The sequence below is a fragment of the Danio aesculapii genome, chromosome 17 (genome assembly GCF_903798145.1).
Source record: "Danio aesculapii chromosome 17, fDanAes4.1, whole genome shotgun sequence".
Lineage (NCBI taxonomy): Eukaryota > Metazoa > Chordata > Actinopteri > Cypriniformes > Danionidae > Danio > Danio aesculapii.
Genome location: NC_079451.1, coordinates 11,293,904 through 11,313,537, shown reverse-complemented (window position 1 = coordinate 11,313,537; position 19,634 = coordinate 11,293,904). Strand labels below are relative to the sequence as shown.

Sequence of the window (19,634 nt, the reverse complement as noted above, 5' to 3'; positions counted from 1 at the left end):
CTCTCAGACAGAAGGAGACTTTTAGATCTTACATATGCTTTGTATTTTTTCATATGTAACAGCAGATATACAGTGCTCAGCATATATAAGTAACCCCTCACAAATACTCATTTAAAATATTATTTTCTATAGGATGCTTTTAAATATTATATTTGTGCATTTACATTAGTTTAGTCAGTGCTGAAATCAATTGTAGAGCTAATCTGACAAAATAACTTACAATAATGGTTCAAAAATTAGTAGCCCAAATTTATGTTCTAGAAAAATATTAAAAACAAATTTCAAAAATAGCAAAAATTGAAAAGAAACAAAAAATATATACAATTTTGTTGAAATGTTGAAGTTTTTGCATAAATTTAAATGAAATATCTTTCCAATTCTAAAGATGTTCTGTGACTAAAATATAATATTTTGATAAATATATGTGTTTAATAAATCTGTTTTTTTCAAATGCACCAAAATACACTGCCTATATTCACTGAGAAACGGATAAAAATATTCGTTTTCAAAATAGGGTGTACTCATTTGTGCTGAACACTGTATATAGTAAAACACGGGAGCTACAACAGATACAAAAATCATGCAAAAAAGTGTCTTAATTCAAGGAAAGTCAGGTCACACTGGTTTAATACAATCTATCCATTTACTCCTATTTAGGGAACAAAATTAAGACTCGTCATAACATAACATTCACAGTTCAAAGATGATTATGTCTTTGTCCATGGTGTTGTTTTACAGTTGTTTTGGTATGTAAATTTAGACATTTGGCAACCAAAGGATCTGTCAGTTATAAGTGACCTGTATTTCCCACAGGGTTTGTCCTTCTTTGATCTGGTGTCCTTGGGGACGTGTTTTCTGGCTGGCTTTGTGCCCTACATCTACCTGCCAGTTTCCTCCTACCTCAACAGAGCTCGCTGGAGCTGGGGAGACCAGACGTCTGTCCATGGCCTCCTCACGCACCTGCTCCGAGCTGAATACGGCACCTTCAGCCTGGTATAGAGACTGGTTTACCATTCAAGAGAGCATGTTTTCAAGATTAACATGTGCTAGTATATGTTATTACATTATTGGAACTAATGGAGAGTATATGCATTTCTTTGGTTTCAGGCAAAAACAAACGAAAGCCTGAACCTTCTAGAGATGTTACGGTGAGTCTGAGACTTCAGCTTAATAATAATTCAACTTAAAATTTTTATTGTGGTTTGATAAATGAATCCAGATTTTAGGTTTCAAAGAAGTGCATTTTGGGGATGTTAATGTTAGTACATTTACATATGCAGTTAATTTCAAATCTTTTTTATGGACACTTGAATTAACCCCAAAATATGCTGTTTTATGAGATTCATCTCTCAGTCAGATGATTTACGAAAGCATTTGAAATATATTAAACGAATATTTACAGTGTTAGTAATTTTCAGATACTTTTGTTTTTATGTTGTGCACTGAAGAGTACTATTCCAAAAGTAATGTGTTATGTCACTTTTGCGTTATTTTTTCTTGCCTTTACTGAGACTTGATCTCTTTCAGAACTTGCAGGGTTTTTTTATTAAATAGTGGAGCTCTGCAATTAACAACACACTGTATAATCTTTATTTACCTTAAAAAAACACATCGAATAATAACAATTTAGGATAATGTTATCTTCTGGAAACTTCCAGAGCTCTATATGCTGTATATACATATTAATGAAAGTTTAAAGCAATGTGTTTAAAGCTTTTGTACTATTTTTTTTATTAGTAAAGTAAAATGAGCATTGAGACAAACGTTCCATACGTTCAGAAAAACGAGAATACTTTCAGTGCCGAAATGTAAGTCTGCAGGAAGAAAAATCTCATTGAGTGTGGAATTCAATGTTCATTTTAATTCAGCAATTTTAAAAGCAAATCAATTGAACTAAAAAGTAACTCTCATTACGGGCTCTATTTTAACGATCTAGGTGCAAAATTAAGGGCATGTTCGAATCCACTTTTGCTGTTTTAAGGACAGAAAAATACGGTTTGCACCACGGCGCATGGTCTAACAGGAGTGTGCTTATTCTCTTAATGAGTTATGGGTGTGTTTTAAGAATAATGTGCATTAAATCAATCAAAGTCTCATCTCCCATTCCGGTTAGGAGTCAGTTGCGTCACACGATGGTACATTTGCGATTTACATGGCAGACTTTGTAAGTGGAAAAACTGAACGCTTCACTAGCAAGAAAACAGATAAACAGACCATCTGTACCGAGAGGATAAAGAACGAGCCTCCTTCTTTTGGCCTTTTTACATTTACTCTTTACTCCTTTATTTCCATGGATTAAGGAAACTATGTTGTACTATGTTCGTACATTGTTTGTAAGCTCAAAGACTTGTTTCAAAACTATTTCTAAATTTAGTTTTAATTTCCAGTAAACGAATAACTGAACAATAATATTGAAGTGTGCTCAAATAACTGAGTTACAGCCAAACGCACGTCCTATGCCCCATATGGTCCAAAACAAATCTAAGCGTGTTTTTATTAAAACAAATATAAATATGCAAATACAGTTGCGATCAGAATTATTAAACCCCCTGAATTATCAGCCCCCCTGTTTATTTTTTCCCCAATTTCTATTTAACGGAGAGAAGATTTTTTCGACACATTTCTAAACATAATAGTTTTAATAACTCATTTCTAATAACTGATTTATTTTATCTTTGCCATGATGACAGTAAATAATATTTTACTAGTTATTTTTTAAGACACTTCTATACAGCTTAAAGTGACATTTAAAGGCTTAATGAGGTTAATTAGGTTAACTAGGCAGGTTAGGGTAATTAGGCAAGTTATTGTATGATGGTTTGACTATTGAAAAAAATATATAGCTTAAAGGGGCTAATAATTTTGACCTTAAAATGGTTCTTAAAAAATTAAGGTTTAGCAGAAATAAAACAAATAAGACTTTCTCCAGAAGAAAAAATATTATCAGACATACTGTAAAAATTTCCTTGCTCTGTTAAACATCATTTGGGAAATATTTCAAAAAGAAAAACTATTTCAAAGGGGGTTTAATATTCTGATTGCAACTGTAATAAATAATACTGCTAATAGTAATAACATTATGCAAAAGCAAATTGTCATGAATAAACTGAAAAAAAAACCCGAGATGAAGGCATGCAGTGGTTTCTATATTTATGTATTTATTAATATTTTAATCCTTACATTTTTTTTTATTTGTAAAGATATGTGTGTATACATCCTGTGTGTATTAAGCAATGTGTACGTATTTAAGGTGCACAACTAACGAGCCATCAACTGATCAATTGCGCAGTCTTAGTTCCTCAAAATTGCACCACGCCAACAATTCGCCTTAATACACCTCCATTCTAGACTGGCACACCCATGAGTTCACAAAGCGGCGCAAATGGATTTACTATTTAAGCAGCGTGGCGCAAAATGGGAAAATTAGGGTTGCGCTGGTCCGAAAATAGCAACAAATTGCGCCAAACATGTTTTGTGCCTTATTGCGCCAGGTGTATGATATGACATTTTTAAAAAAGTAACTCAAATATCAATACTTAATTTCTCAAAGTAATGCGTAGCTTTACAGGTTGCTTAAGTAATATTATTGCGTAACTTTTACTTGTAATGCGTTACTTAAAATTATTACGTAACTCTTCCTTGTAATGCTTTATATATGACATAATTTAATAATTTAATGACAAAATCATAAATGTTGATTATGTGCCTTGATATTGTAATCAAAATAATTTATTGTAATTTAATACAAAAATGATTACATTTTCAATAACAATTCTTATTTTGTGCGAGGCAATTGTAAACCAAATTCACTTGTAGTCCATATTCACCAGCTTATCTTTTTTTAAATGCACTTTTAAGAGCAGTGCTATTTCATACTATTAAAATAATTAGTGAACATTAGTAAATGTGATATCTTTATTTTTATAGATTAAAAACAAAACTATAAACATTTTTAACAATGTTTCTCAGTGACATTGTTGCTTTGTACATCAGCAATAATGGATGTTTATTGCATACATTTTATGATTAATTCCAAGCAGTTGTAATTGCAACCACATTATTGTTTTTTGATGGATCGGGCAGACCTACTAATAAGTCAAAATGAATTTCCAACTTTAATATTTAGTCTTAATTCATTCAATTTATTTTTTAAATCTAAAAGCTTTACCATTTTAATAAAAAAGCCAGCTTTAATCAACACTAATGCCTCTAATTTCGTTTAGTTCTTGAAGACTCTTCCCTCCAAAATTGCAGGAGAATAACAAATCTGTGGTGTTGCTCTGGCTTTGAGATGATGCTTCTGATGACACTGGTGTAGCACATAAAGCTGTCTCCTCAGCCCACCCTCATCAAACGTTTGGGTGTCCCCCGAGAGAGAGCTTATTTTATGTCCCGCTAGTACCAATCAGCTATTTCCCATCATCCACTGCTGCCACATAGCGTGATGGACAGGTGAGAGCGAGAGAGGGGAACACAACAAACATGTCACAGCATAAACCTGCCAATAAGGAGCTCAAACACTCTCTCTTTCACACACACGTACACACACACGCTTTCACACGACGCTTAAATAAGCTGTCAGAGAGAGATGGGTATTAAGGCACAGGCAGGGCACTATCTCTTTCAGCAGGGAAATTGGCCATTGACTGGGTTTGGGAGAGAGAGATAGTAAGGAATGCTGTCGTGATACTGTGCTTAATGTTAAAAAAAGACATTTAGACACATGTACTCACAGCACTTTGAGTCTCCGTCTATCATAACGACACACACTGGATGTGTTGATATTGATAAGTGTGTCTCTTGTGTCTCAGAGCTCAGTGGAATCACTGTGTGAATGATCTGACTGTCCCGGTTCTAGCTCTGGCACTTCTAGGCATGCTACTGTCTTTGAGGAGCAGGTAAGATGTAACACTGAAGAAATTAATTTGAAGAAATGGTGAATTTTAAATTAGGGGTTACGTTTTTTTTTCTCATTACAGCATAGGTTTCAAACTCAGTTCTTGGAGGGCCGCAGCTCTGCACAGATTTGCTTCAACCCTAATCAAACACAGCTGATCCAAGTAATCAAGGTGGTCCAACTAATCAAGGTGTTCAAGACACTAGTAGTCGTGAACACCTTGATTATTTGGATCAGCTGTGTTTGATTAGGGTTGGAGCAAATCTGTGCAGAGCTGTGGCCCTTCAGAGTTTGAGACCTATGCATTACAGGTTAGTTGGCAAAAAAAATGTTGTAAATGAGATATTCCAGCGTCATGGACATTTGAAGTAAAATCTCAAAACAGAAATTCAGAGAGAAAGTATACGTTAGCATTATATTAAAACATCCGTTTATATTTTAAATCAAATATAATTGTTTAAAAACATTGACAGAGACATTTTTGAGTATTTTTACAGTACTGTAATATACAAGCCTATACAAAAAAACTTAGAAGGGGTTTCACTATTTTGGGAAAGACGCAAGTTTTTTTCATTGCAAGGTTGACATTTGCATGGAAATGCTCAAATATAAATGCTTTCATTAATGTTTTAATATCAATTTATTAATTTAATACATTAGTTTTTTTAGTGACTGCAACGTTAGGGATTCTTTCTTCCTTTTTAAAAACTTAATAAATGATTCAGAATCAGCAAAAACAGTATTGTATTAAAAATGTTACAATGGAAAATATTTTTGTTTAATATAATATATATTGTAAATACAAAAAAATACAAAAAATTCCCACACATTACCACACTTTGCAAAAATATCAAAAGCACATTTTGGTTGCATGATACCATCATTTATATTACAGCATGTAGTTAACTCAATTACATTAGAAAGAAATCATGTACAATCACTGCGAAATACTATTGATTATTGACAACATTATAGCATTAACCCCACTTCATGTACAATATATGCAATTTAAAATAAATAAAATAGTAATTGTCTTATGAAAAGTAAATAACTTTTGATACAGATTTTATAAATGATGTATATTTCATTAAAGGAGGCAACTAAAGGAATATCAATCTGCTAAAAATAGCAGTACCACTGTTTTTCTCTTTAACCTGAAAATTTCTGGGGCATTTCCTCTTCAGTATATAGGCAAACATAATCTCTACAAGTTCTTTGTGTTCAAATAGAACCATGATACCCAGTAAACAATAATTAAGCCAACATCACAGTATAAGATATTTTACAGTCTTCAAAGCTAACTGAGGCTTGATTTTCATTCCCGGTGTCGTCTGATATGCTGACGATAACCACAAAATCAGAAAAACAATTATTTAGTCTCATCAGCCCAAATTTATCTTTGGGCCAGCTAATGTGTACCTTGGCAAATTTGAACCGATTCAGTTTTTTCAACAATGGTGCTTTATGAAAGCTCTTGTTAACAGCTCATTTTAGATGAGCTTTGGTCTGGTCTTTGATGACTGAATAAATCTTTGCCATTTGGACTATTCTTCAATTCAGCTTTCATCTGCATATTTTAGTTGCCACAAGCAATTGAAAGGATATCAGATGAGCGTCCTATAACTTTTTGCACTTCATTATAAGTTTTCCCTTCTCCAATCAACTTTTTACTTAAATTGCTGTATGTTGATCTTCTGAACAATGTTTGGAAAGACCCATTTTATTCTATGTACGTAACGACTCAGAAAGAAATATATTTTATAACAATGTATGACACATTTCTGACCTCCCTCCTTAATAACATACCATTATTTACATAGTTTTTTGTAAATAATGGATGGATGAATGAATAAATTATCTCAATAAACTCCACACTGCTCCTTTCAATGCTTTAGCCAATTACTCAAAACAAGCAGCACATATAACACTACAGTTGGGTCTGTTGTTTTTTCTACTACACTACTACACCCACATGTAAATAATTTGCCATGCGCAAATATCATTATCGCTTATAACAGTGGTTCATGAGACTACACATGTTGTACTGCCATCTCAATATTTCAAAGGAGTTAAGAAAGCCATTCGTTAGATCTTTACAGATCTAGATCTTTAGCTGCATTTGAGAAATTTGATAACAGGACAGGCACATTAAATTCTCATTAAAATCTGTTTCAGAATTATAAGCTGTTGAAATTTAAGTTCCCTTATCCTCCATAGACAGCAATGTTCAATAAAAATCCAGAAAATACCCCAAAAAACTTTCCCAAAACAGACTATGCTTCTTCAGTGGATCAATTGTAATATTATGAAACTATGACAGTACTTTTGTGCACATAAAACAAAAAAAACTACTTTATTTAAAAGTTTTTTTTTCTTCTCAGTGTCAATATACAGTATATGGCACACATGTGACGTACTTTGTCCGATTGCTGACATATTACCTTAGATGTGTTTTAAAGTGCTTTCATATGTTCCTTGACTTTAATTGAGCCTGATGCTGTCAATGGAGGATGAGATAGTTCTCAGATTCAATCTAAAATATTGTAATTTATGTTCAGAAGATGAACAAAGGTCTCTGGGGTTTGGACTGAGTACTTAATAACATAAATGTCATTTTTTGGATGAACTGACTATTGTCATATCTTTATACCCTCAGACTGCGCTGGGTTTTTGTCTGCTTGATTGCCATCATGGTGAGCATCTACTCTGTGTTCTTTGCCTGGAGAGCAAATCTGAACATAGAGAAGCCTCTTCTACTGGGAGTGGTAAGTTTAAAGATTAGGATTGACATCTATCAATTTTATTTCTTCATATGATTTAAGGTACTTCAAATGGCCCTAAATAAATGGATGTGTGTATAGGTGGAGCGCTTCTGGCTGCAGGCGGATGCAGGCGTGTGTGTTCTGGCTGGTCTGGGTCTGAGTTGGGCCATGTGTTGGTTGACTGGTCGTCTCGGCAAAGGGACGGTGTGGAACGCAGGAGCCTGGATACTCACTGCAGTTCTCATCTCACACATGATCAGCTTAAACTACAGGTAAACCACTCACTAAAATTCTTATATTATTCATATATATATATATATATATATATATATATATATATATATATATATATATATATATATATATATATATATATATATATATATATATATTCATTGTTCACCATTAAACCATTTTTCAAAATTTAAGTGCGCAAAATGTGTAAACAGCTTTGGAAAAAAGTCTGAAGAGGTCTTAATTTGTTGTTTTTTTCTATTAAAACAATTGAGTAGATGGGAAATGTGTTTACTAAAGAATCTTCAATTTATTAAAAAAAATTTGTTTTGTATATGTGTATAGGTAAATATGTCAGTTTATTAAAATGTTAAATTATTCAAAAAATTTAATGAATATTGTCAGTAATCAACAACACTCTAATTTCAATAATGCCATTAATATTTTTATAAAAGATATGGGTAAAATATATTTATTATTGGAATATCTAATCAATTTCATGCGTGTTCGATAAAAAAAGGTTAGGAGAGGGTTTTCTTCTATAGCAAAAATATCAGTAATTTATTGCATACAAATTAATTATTCGATTCACAGAATTCTGGTAATCCCCAACACAATGCAAGAATTACATTCAGGAGGTGCGCAACAATTTTCATTTTCTGACTCCAGCTCTTATACGCTGCTATTAACAGGTGGAGTTTAGTGGAATTTCTTACTTGTCAATCATTCTTCAGTCCTCCTTTGGCCGCACCCATACATACATCCTCTTTTTCTATGAATTCTCTGCACAACGTCAATAGCATAAGACTTCTCAACTGCAATTATTCTGTGTTCAGTTTCAAACATCTCTGCTCACAGGAAGTTTAGCTGCAGAGCTCAAGTTAATTTTAGACAATCAGGCTTTTGCATTTCTGTCAGCTTCATCTACTTCTGCAAAAATGCTTCATTTATTATGCAAAGCATATCACACTCAAGAGAAGTTTGGTTAATATATCACCTTAAGCAATACAAATACAATTGTTTAATGAAAAGAAAAAACAGACCAAAGTAATAAAAACTTAATTCCTTTTTCTACAATAATATATATAGACAAAACTGTTTCCACAAAAATAATATGCAGTACATTTTTTTTTTTACATTTAGAATTATAAGAAATGTGCCCTGAGTTATAAATCACTATATGATTTTTAAAGAATTGAGTGACACCTAACACTGAAGGAAAAACTAAACATTTCTAAAAAATTGGCTTTACTATTAAATAAATAAATCACATTTAAAAATTGTTAAAAAAATATTAAACATTATTAATATATAATTACAATTTATATCTGTTTTACCATATTTTTATAATTGTCAATAAATATGATTAAAGATTGCTTTTTGAAGAACTAATTTAGGGGAAAACATTCCTTTTAAATGTACTGTACATTCCAATAGCTTCATGAAATAATTTCACATTTCATTTAATATAATGAATAAAATACCACACAGAAATTGTAGTCACATACACGTAAATAGTGATTAAGATTAACAATTAATTTATAAGCATGCACTCTAGTGAATGAAAAATTCTAAGATTTTCTGAGAACTAAAAGCATATCAAAACAAATAAACAAAGTGAACCATAACAAAAAATATGCATTCATACCAAAATAAAAAATAAACAAAAAAAAAATAAATCAGCCTATCAAATAACATTTCAATTAAACATTTAAGCTACACGTGGCCTCTATTTTTTTCACATGACTATTAAAGCTCACTTATAATATTTGTATGCAATCAAAGCTCCATAATAGTTAATACATGACTGCATTATTTTGTCTTCCAAGTCTTCTAAGTTTGAGTTTTTGCTCTGTTTGTGGCTGATCATCCAGACCAATGCAGACACTTCTCTGAATTCCTCATTTCCTCCATGCTTCAGCACACATCAAAGCAAAAGCTCTCTCTGGCGCTCTTTTGCAGCTTTGACTCTCTGCTTGATTAGCCGCCCTGGCCACGCTAGTCATGCAGATTAAAGCAGCCAGTTCTGTGCTTGATTAGACATCCTAGCCACGGCAGTCATGTAGATTAATGTGCTGAGGTTCGGTACATCACTGCACTTTGATCAGCGGCGAGACTGACGCTCATCACACCTGTCCACCTGATGTTCCAGCTCGTCACCGCTTCACAGACAAACCGACCGAAGAAAGAAAATGTCATGGAGTCTTACACTTCTCTGCAAACTCTTCATACGAAACGTCACCGCTGATTTTGTTCCAGGTGTTTCTATACACAATTTTGTATCACTTTTAGATCTCTTTCAGCTCATTTTTCAAATTTACAGTTTTCAAACAATCATTTATCATTTCAAACAAGTATTATTCAAAAACTATTAAATAATTTTCAGCATTTAAGGACACACTATGTCAATATAGGCATTAATGTTATCAAAGTTTCCACAAAAATATTAAGCAGCACAATAGTATTTTACATTCGTAATAATAATCAGAATTACACTTCTCTGGAAACTCTTCATAGGTGACGTCACTGCTGATTTTGTGTTTTCAATATATTTTGAAAAGTATTTTTTGTCCAAAGATTTTTTTTCACCTTTTATCACAGTCTTGGACATGTGAACGATTAGTAAAAACATTGGCTTTGATGCATTGTTAGACTTTCGTTTTTTCTTCATAATTTACTGTTGGTAGCTGTTTTTGCCCAATCGACTTCCATTAAGCTAAGTGCATAAACGTCACTCTCACACACTCACAGACACATACACACACTTTAATTTGCTGTTATACTCCATATAATATCTAGAAACTAAGCTTTTTTTGCACAGGCCTATCTAAAGGGTCAATAGTGCCAACTGATGATCATCAGTAAAAATGACAAATTTGACCTCTTCACAACAAGGAAAACCACCAACAATCAAAAATGTATGATTATATGGTGTCATGGTTTTGTAATCAAAAAATGTGGTTAATGGAAATCAATGGAGCCATCGACAGTAAATTAGAAAAAAAACAATGCATTCAACGGTCATATTTTAAATGTCCAAGACTTCATTTTCAATCTAAAGTCACTTTATGCCCAAGTCATTTTCAGGACTTCATCTCTAACATAATAAAATGGTAGTCAATTTGTGTGTATCAAGTGTATCATTGAGTTTTTTTTTTTTTTTAATTCAGAGTATTTTCTCAAAATATGTGTCAAAATAGGATTTGTCAACCAAAAATAATTCTGCTAGCTAAAACACAGAAAAAGTTATGGCCACATTAAGACAAAATCACCCCAGAGTGGATGAAAACATCCCTACAGTACACAAGGATTAAATAATTTTCAGCATTTTAGGGCAAATATGTCAATATAAGCATTAATATTTTACAAATGAATGAATAGCGTATGAAATGTATATCAGGGTTTCCACAAAAACATTAAGCAGCACAATTGTTTTTTTTTTTTTACATTCGTAATAATAAGACATGATTACACTTCTCTGCAAACTCTTTATAGGAGATGTCATCATGAAGTATTTTCACAAACAATTTTGTCTCACTTTCAGCTCATTTTTTCCTTTTATTTAAGACTTTATGCCCCATTCACACGGGATGTCAGCGTCAACACTTCCCATTCACTTTGAATGGGTGACATCAAACTTTGCTTAACTAAATTGTGGATCCGTCGGCACCGATTCAGCCGTGTTGCTCACTGCAGAAGCTTGAACTTTCTTAACTTTTCAAGCACCAATGGAAGCAACAGCCAATCAGATTTCTTTATGCAAATACCCCAGTTCAGACAGTTGTCGATTGTGGAGTAATTTCATTGGCTGACGCTGCTGTGATGATCATGTCAACCCAACATTATTCAATAACCATAAAATCATTTTCAAACTTTAAGGTCACAAAATGTCAATATAGACATTCATATTTTATAAATGAATAAATAAATTAATATTGCATAAATTATATATCAGAGTTTCCACAAAAAACATTAAGCAGCAAAATTTTTTTTTACATTTTACATTATTACACTTTTCTGCAAACTCTTCATAGGAGACGTCACCGCTGATTTCATTCCAAGTATTTTCACACACAATTTTGTATCACTTTCAGCTAATTTTTTCTTTCTGCTTTCAACTTTACAGTTTTACACACAATCATATATTATTTCAAACAGTCATACCATTACGATAATACCATTAAATCATTTTAATGACCAAATACCATTAAATCATTTTTAAAATGTCTTAACAACTTTGAAAAAAGTCTTAAATGTCGGCTACAAGGGTTTTAATTTGTTGTCAGGACAGGCTTTTCTATTAAGGCAGGTTCAAACATACCGAGTAGATAGCAGATGTGTTTATAAAAAGTATTTTGTTTTGTATATGTGTGTAGGTATGTCATTTTGTTAAAATGTACATTACTGTGCAAAAGTTGAAATAAATACTGTTAGTCATCAACAACATGCTAATTTAAGTAAAAATGTCAATATAGGCATTACTATTTTATTAATAAATCAATAAATATTGGATAAACTATATATCAGGGTTTCCACAAAAATAATAAGCAGCACAATTTTTTTTACATTCAAAATAATAGTAAGAAATTATTACACTTCTCTGCATGAACTCTTCATAGGTATTTTCACAAACAATGTTATATCCCTTTTAGATCACTAATTTTTTTCTTTTACTTTCGACTTTACAATTTTTCACACAATCATATTATTTCAAACAATCACTATTCAAACACCGTTAAATAATTAGAACTTTTAATTAAAAAAATTAAGGGCACAAAAAAAAGTATAAACAGCTTTGGAAAAAAAATATTTAATGTTGTCTACAGAGGTCTTAATTTGTTGTCTGGAAAGGCTTTAGATTTTTTTATTAAGGCAGCTTCAAACATACTAAGCAGATGGTAAGTGTGTTTATAAAAAAGTAATTTGTTTTATATATGTGTGTAGGTATGTTATTTTAGTAAAATGTACATAACTGTGCAAAAGCTGAAATGAATACTGATAGTCATCAACAACAAGCTAATTTGAGCAAAATTGCCAATATAGGCATTAATATTTTATAAATCAATAAATATTTGAAAAACATATATCAGGGTTTCCACAAAAATATTAGGCAGCACAATAGCTTTTTTACCTTCGTAAGAATGACTTCTCTGCAAACTCCTCATAGCAGACGTCACCGCTGATTTTGTTCCAAGTATTTTCATACACAATTTTGTATCACTTTCAGATCACTTTGAGCTATTTTTTTTCATTCTACTTACGACTTTACAGGTTTTCGAAGTTTTACAAATGCACTAACAACACAAATCTGGTGGTGAGTCTCAGGCTTTAGACAAGTAATTATACAATATTATAGAGTCATTCAAAAAACTAAGAATGATCTGTGACGAAACTGTTTTGAATCAAAATAGCTTCTATGTATAAATGAATCCATATTAAAATTTTATAAATTAATTTGTGCTCAATCTCTTTTTTATTTAATCTCTAATGGGCCCAAAGAAGGGGGTTCCTAGGTGGTCCATGAAAAATTTAAGTGGGGAAAAAGGTTTTTATGGCTGGTAAAAGTACAATGTCGTTGTAAAATATTAATAAATATTTAATAAAGTTTACTTAAATTTTGCATGTAAAAATGTAATTGCTGATATGAAATTTTAAGATATACATGAATATTTTTGTATGCATTTTGTTTGAATGGTTTCAAATAGGATAAGGGATTTTTAGTGTTCATTGTGATTTTTATTTTGTGATTATTGTTGTTTTTAATAATTTATTTGTAATAAATTATTAGTTATTTTGTTTAAGTAAGTTTTTTTTGTATTGTTAGGTTTAATTTATATTTTTTATTAATTCATATTTGTTATTTTAGTCCTTCAGCTAAACTTATTTCAGTTTTCCATTTTTTTGAACATTTATTTATATTACATTTTTATTTCAAAGCAAAAATATATTAGTGATCAGTTTTCATTTTAATTTACGATTTTACATATAGAATTGGAGGTAAAATTATTAGCCCTCCTGTGAAATTTTATTTTTTGACTTATTTCTTATGACTAATATCTTTCGTTTAAAAATAATTTTTTAAAGATACTAGTATTCCACTTAAAGTGCAAATTAAAGGCTTAATTAGATTAAATAGAGTAACTAGGCAAGTTAGGTTGATTAGGCAAGTCCTTGGTTTGTGCTATAGCCAATTAAATAAAATAATTTCTTAAAGTGACTAATAATATTAACCTTAAAAAGTGTATATTCCGACCAAACTAAAATAAGTCTTTCTCTAGAAGAAAAAATATTACAGGAAATACTGTGATAATTTTCCTGCCCTGTAAAGCATCACTTGGGAAGTATTAAACAATTTCGCATAAAAATGTGCAAAAATATACAAAAAACACTGTTGTGTCCCAGTTTAACTCCGACTACAGCTCAAGCATGTGCTGAACCTTCTTTTATACTACATTCATATCTGCCATTTTTCATACAAAATGTGTGTGTGTCTGTGTTTGTGGACAGGGATTGTGATCAGAGCAGTAATGACGTGGTGGACAGGTTTGCCCGTGAGGTGGTGTTGTCTCTGCCGCAGGGCTCTCTGGTTCTGACTCGCGGTGATTTACCAGGAAACACACTGCGCTACCAGCACTACTGCCAGAGTCTCCGGCCAGACCTCAGCCTCGTCGACCAGGAGGTCCGTAATCCAGCAGGACACATGTCTAATTTATTACAGCCATGGTCATGCTGCTCCATCACTGTTTCACTCTTTAAAAGATGCTACTATATTATAATGCAGATGATGACGTACAACTGGTATGTGGCAAAACTCCAGAAGCATCTACCAGGAGTGACATTTCCTGGCCGCCGGTGGGATCCAGTCAACGCTGTGGAAAAGAAAACATTCAGCATCGAGCAGTTACTCAAGCGTAATATGCAGTAAGATTAACACACACACACACCTCTGTCCTCCATGTCATTTTTTTAGCACAGAAATATTTGTGAAATAACAAACAGTTAAATATATTCTGTTTCCTCTTATACCACACTGGAAGGGCAAAGAAAGGGAGGGATGTTTACTGCCTCCCTCCACCAGACGGCAGTATTTCCTTGGTAAAGCCCCCCGGCCTTTGAGAGGGGGGCAATAAACGCTACTGTCATTTCTCTGGGAAGCAGAACAGAGAGAATAAGGAATGCATACTTGAGGAAAAACAACCAGCCTTTAACCTTTTAGTTAAGAGAGACGGCTTTATGTTTCTGTTATACTGGCAAGATCTATAGTGACCCTAACATAACAGACACGCTTTGAAGCTTTTACTCAATTCTACTCTGAAGTGTTTACTATAAAATTACTATGCTTCTGTAGCATTACTTTTAATAATCCTTCCAGTTTGTTAACTGTCTTATTATATATTTTCATGCAGAGAATTGAAGTTTATTTAAAGTAAGTGTTAGGAAATCGATAAACTTTCGTTAGGTCATTAAGCATTCATTTGAAACATTATAACAGGGTGTTTTATTTAGTAAAAACAAAATAGTAGGCCTTAAAGAGTCTTAAATTCACTGAAATATTGGGTTGTAAGTCTTAAATTATTTTGAATGGGTCTTAATTTTCTTATGTCGATATTCCTATTGAGTTTTTTTTAAAGAAACATTACGTTGGAAATAAAAAAAAATATATGTACAGTATATAAGTAGACTTGTTCTGACACATTACTTTAAATATATGGCCAAGAAATAACTAAATTAGACATTTTTAAATGGACAAGTAAAAATCTTTTCCACATTAGAAAAAATCTTTAGCCATTTTTAAGCATTCATTTTCTTCAGGAAAAATAAATTCTTCTGAATGAATGAATTTCTTCTTATTTGTTGTGATTGAGGATTCAGTATTCTACCGACTATTGATTTGTAAATGGGAAATGTCACTCAAAAATTTAAATGTACTCACAATTTACTCAATCTCAATTAATTCCAAACCTTTGAGATTATATTTTTAATGTTAAACACACACACAAAAATAATTGGAAGTCACTTTGGACAAAATCATTTGCTAAATGACACTAAATATACACTAGTCAACATTTGAAGTGGATCAAAAACGTTTTTCAAAATTGCCCTAAGACGAGAATGGTTTTTGTTCTGTAGTTACAATTTTGATAATGGGTTTGAACCATATCAAATGTCGACTTCTGTAGATGCAAAAGATAATATTAAAATGTTGAACCATTGACTTCCACAGTTAGAAAAACAAATACTATGGAAGTCAATGATTACCGGTTTCCAACATTCTTCCAAATATCTTCTTTTTTGTCCATCAGAAGACCAAAACTCAAACTGGTTTGAAACAAGTGGAGAATGGATAAATGGTATTTACATTTTTGGGTGAACTATCCCTTTAACTCTTCTACAGTTTAAACATCGATATCGCATGTCCCAAAACATGTTAACATTGTTATTTTATGCAAACAAACAAACAAACAAACAAACAAACAAAAAATTAATTACACAATGTTTTTTTAAACCAGAAAGAAAGTTCTACTCAATTTCATTCATTCATTCATTCATTCATTCATTCATTCATTCATTCATTCATTCATTTTCCTTTGGCTTAGTCCCTTATTTATCAGGGGTCACCACAGTGGAATGAACTGACAACTATTCCAGCATGTTTTATGCAGCAGATGCCCTTTCAGCCTCAACCTAGTACTGGGAAACACCCATATACTCTCACATTCACACACACACTCATACACCACGGCCAATGTTGTTTACTCAATCACTTACATTGCATGTCTTTGAGCCATTGGGGAAACCAGAGCACCTGGAGGAAACCCACACTAGCACAGGGAGAACATGCAAACTTCACACAGAAATGACAACTGACCCAGCTAGGACTTGAACCAGCGACCTTCTTGCTGTGAGGCGACAGTGCTAACCACTGAGCCACCGTGTCGCCCATGTTACTCAATAATATTACTATAAATGATAAATCCAAAGAAAATGTGAATTTTTTTTTATTTGTATTTTTGTATTTTCTAACTTTATGTACTGCATTAGACTAATTGTGACTTGTCATAGTATTTTCATGCTGTTGTTCTTTTGATTTTACTGATTACTTTGAAACTATAAGCTTATGCAATATAATTTTACTAGTGAACATCCTTATGACGACTTAGCCACTCATTTGCAATGCTAATAAGTGACTCTGACTAATGGTCAGTTTCTGCTCTGGGTTTGTGTACAGCAGGCCTGTGTTTGTATGTATTGGTCTTACTGAGGGTGACCCCAGCTGGGAGGGGAGTTTCTCTCGTTGGCCCTGGGGCGTCTGTGAGCAGCTGTTACCTGTCAAGACCCCATTTGACCCCGAGAAGTGGGCCCAAAAAACACACAACCTTTACAACTGGAGTGAGCCACACGACAGGTGAGCCACGTGAATTATGTTTGGAGTTTATTAAGTAAATTAAGTATGTTTGGGCAATGACCTATTGTTTGGTTTGCCAATACATCTTCTGTTATTATGTGGACTATAATGTTTGCAGCTTAAATAAACACTACAACCAGTACAATTTCATTAATACATTTCTAATACCAGGTTGTGACCTTGAACAAAATTGTGCATAATTTATACATGCGCATAAATTAGTCATTGTTGTAATTTACAGTTGAAACCAGAAGTTTACATAAACTGTATAAAAAGACACATAACCATTAAAAAAAGTCAGATGCTAATGTAACTAAACTTTTTCTCTTTTAGGTAAGTTAGGATTATCAAATTTGTTTCTGTTATGCTTAACAGCAGGATAATGAGAGAGATATTTTTTGAGAAATTGTTATAATTTTTCTTGAAAGTCAAGTTTACATACAATAAGATTACCATGCCTCTCAAAAAGCTCAGATGATGGTGTCAAGGTTTTGGAAGTTTCTGATTGGCTAATTGACAACATTTGAGTTAAGTGGAGGCATAACTGTGGAATAGTATTTAAGAAAAACTTCAAACACACTGCTTCCTTGTGTGACAACATGGGAACATCAACAAGCCAGAATCAACAAAAAAGCCAGATTACAATTTGCAAAATTGGGAAAAATAATAATTTTTGGAGACAGGTCATGTGGTCTGATGGAACCAAGTTTGAACTGTTTGGCCATAATGACCAGTGTTACATTTGGAGGACAAAGGGGAAAGCTTACAAGCCTAGGTACACCATCCCAACTGTGAAGTATAGGGGTGGCAGCATCATGTTGTGGGGCTGTTTTGCTGCAGGAGGGACTGGTCCACTTTACAGCCTAGATGGCATCATGAAGAAAGAACATTATGTAGAAATACTGAAGCAACATCTCAAGACATCAGCCAGGAAAATAAAACTTGGCCACAAATGAGTCTTCCAAACAGACCATGTCCCTAAGCATACTGCCAAATTAGTTAAAATGTGCTTTAAGGACAACAGAGTGAATGTTTTGGAGGGGCCATCACAAAGCCCTGACCTCAATCCTATAGAAAATGTGTGGGCAGAGTTGAAAAAGCTTGTGCGAGCAAAAAGCCAACAAATCTGACTCAGTTACACCAATTCTGTTAGGAAGAATGGGCCAAATTTTCTTCAAACTATTGTGATAAGCTTGTGGAAGGATACCCAAAACATTTGACCAAAGTTATAGTTTAAAATCAAAGCTAAAAAATACCAAGGAAATGTATGTACATATTTGACTGTCTAGAAATTAACAAAACAATTCTCAAAAAAAACCTTTTCTCATTATTCTGGCATTTAGCAAAGTAAACCATTTAGGTAATCCTAATGGACCTAAAATAATAAACGTTAAGTATGATTTACCATCAGACTTTTTTTTTTTTTTTTTTAAATGGTTATTTTCCTTTTTTTAGAGTGTATGTAAACTTCTGGTTTCAACTGTAAATGGCATTACTTTCAATGTGGAATAAAGTTCTATACAACACAAGTCACAACAATAGTTAAATTATAAGGCAATTCAGCAATTGCATTATCTTAAGCTTGGATCAGCTTCCTTTCATCAAAGTTGTCCTAAAACTATTCAACAGTATTAATTTTTGCCTTAGGACGAGTTTTGATCCACTTCAAATGTTGACCACTGTACAGCTATATATCTTACAATGCACACACGTGGTTTGTTGCATAACTCACACTCTCACTGTAATCATTTTTACATTGATTACAGCTGCTATTTATCAAAACTTCACTAGCACAGCACTGGTTTTAAAACTCGTTTTAGTTTTAAAATGGCGTTTTAGAATGAAAACGATCCGTGTCCACATTAGCGTTTCACCCAGCGTTTCTGAACAACTCTGCATCTACATTAAAGTTAGGTTAATGTATTAATTAACGTAACCGCGGACACTGATTCTGCACATCTGAATGATTGCTTGCCTTTAATTCCTATAATGTGTAAACTTATTGTACATTATACTTTTATAATTATTATTATAAATTATTAAAACTGATATTCAATGAAAAAGAGGGTATGTTTCGTATTTTCAATGAAAATGAAGGGAGGCAGTAATGTTATAGGCTCCGTTTTGTTATATGCATACAGTGAAGATAACGGTCATATAAATATGCAGCTACACGATGCCTCAACATTTCTGGTGTCTAAGTTGCTAATATCAAAATGAAAATTGACAGTTCCTTATATCATGTTTTTGTTTTATTGTTAAGATAGTGAAACAGCATAACCAGGGTGATTTGAATGAGGTTTTAAAGTAGTGTCCTCAGGAGTTTGTTTTCCAT

The 19,634-nt window shown here is 32.7% G+C and overlaps 1 protein-coding gene across 3 annotated transcripts in view; it reads left to right on the top strand.

Annotated features, from left to right (window-relative positions):
* The window catches only part of tmem260 (transmembrane protein 260), a 65,070-nt gene that overhangs the window by 36,471 nt on the left and 8,965 nt on the right, over positions 1–19,634 (top strand). For 2 of the 3 annotated variants that reach the window (XR_008839273.1, XM_056477538.1), the window contains exons 7-14: positions 814–993; positions 1,108–1,148; positions 4,812–4,898; positions 7,554–7,662; positions 7,759–7,931; positions 14,401–14,572; positions 14,675–14,814; positions 17,123–17,299. Coding sequence is in view for 2 of the 3 variants with exons in the window: in XM_056477538.1 (XP_056333513.1) it covers positions 814–993; positions 1,108–1,148; positions 4,812–4,898; positions 7,554–7,662; positions 7,759–7,931; positions 14,401–14,572; positions 14,675–14,814; positions 17,123–17,299 (1,079 nt within the window). In the remaining variant the exon portion in view is untranslated. The remainder of the gene's footprint in view (positions 1–813; positions 994–1,107; positions 1,149–4,811; positions 4,899–7,553; positions 7,663–7,758; positions 7,932–14,400; positions 14,573–14,674; positions 14,815–17,122; positions 17,300–19,634) is intronic. The other variant, XM_056477539.1, reaches the window with a different exon arrangement.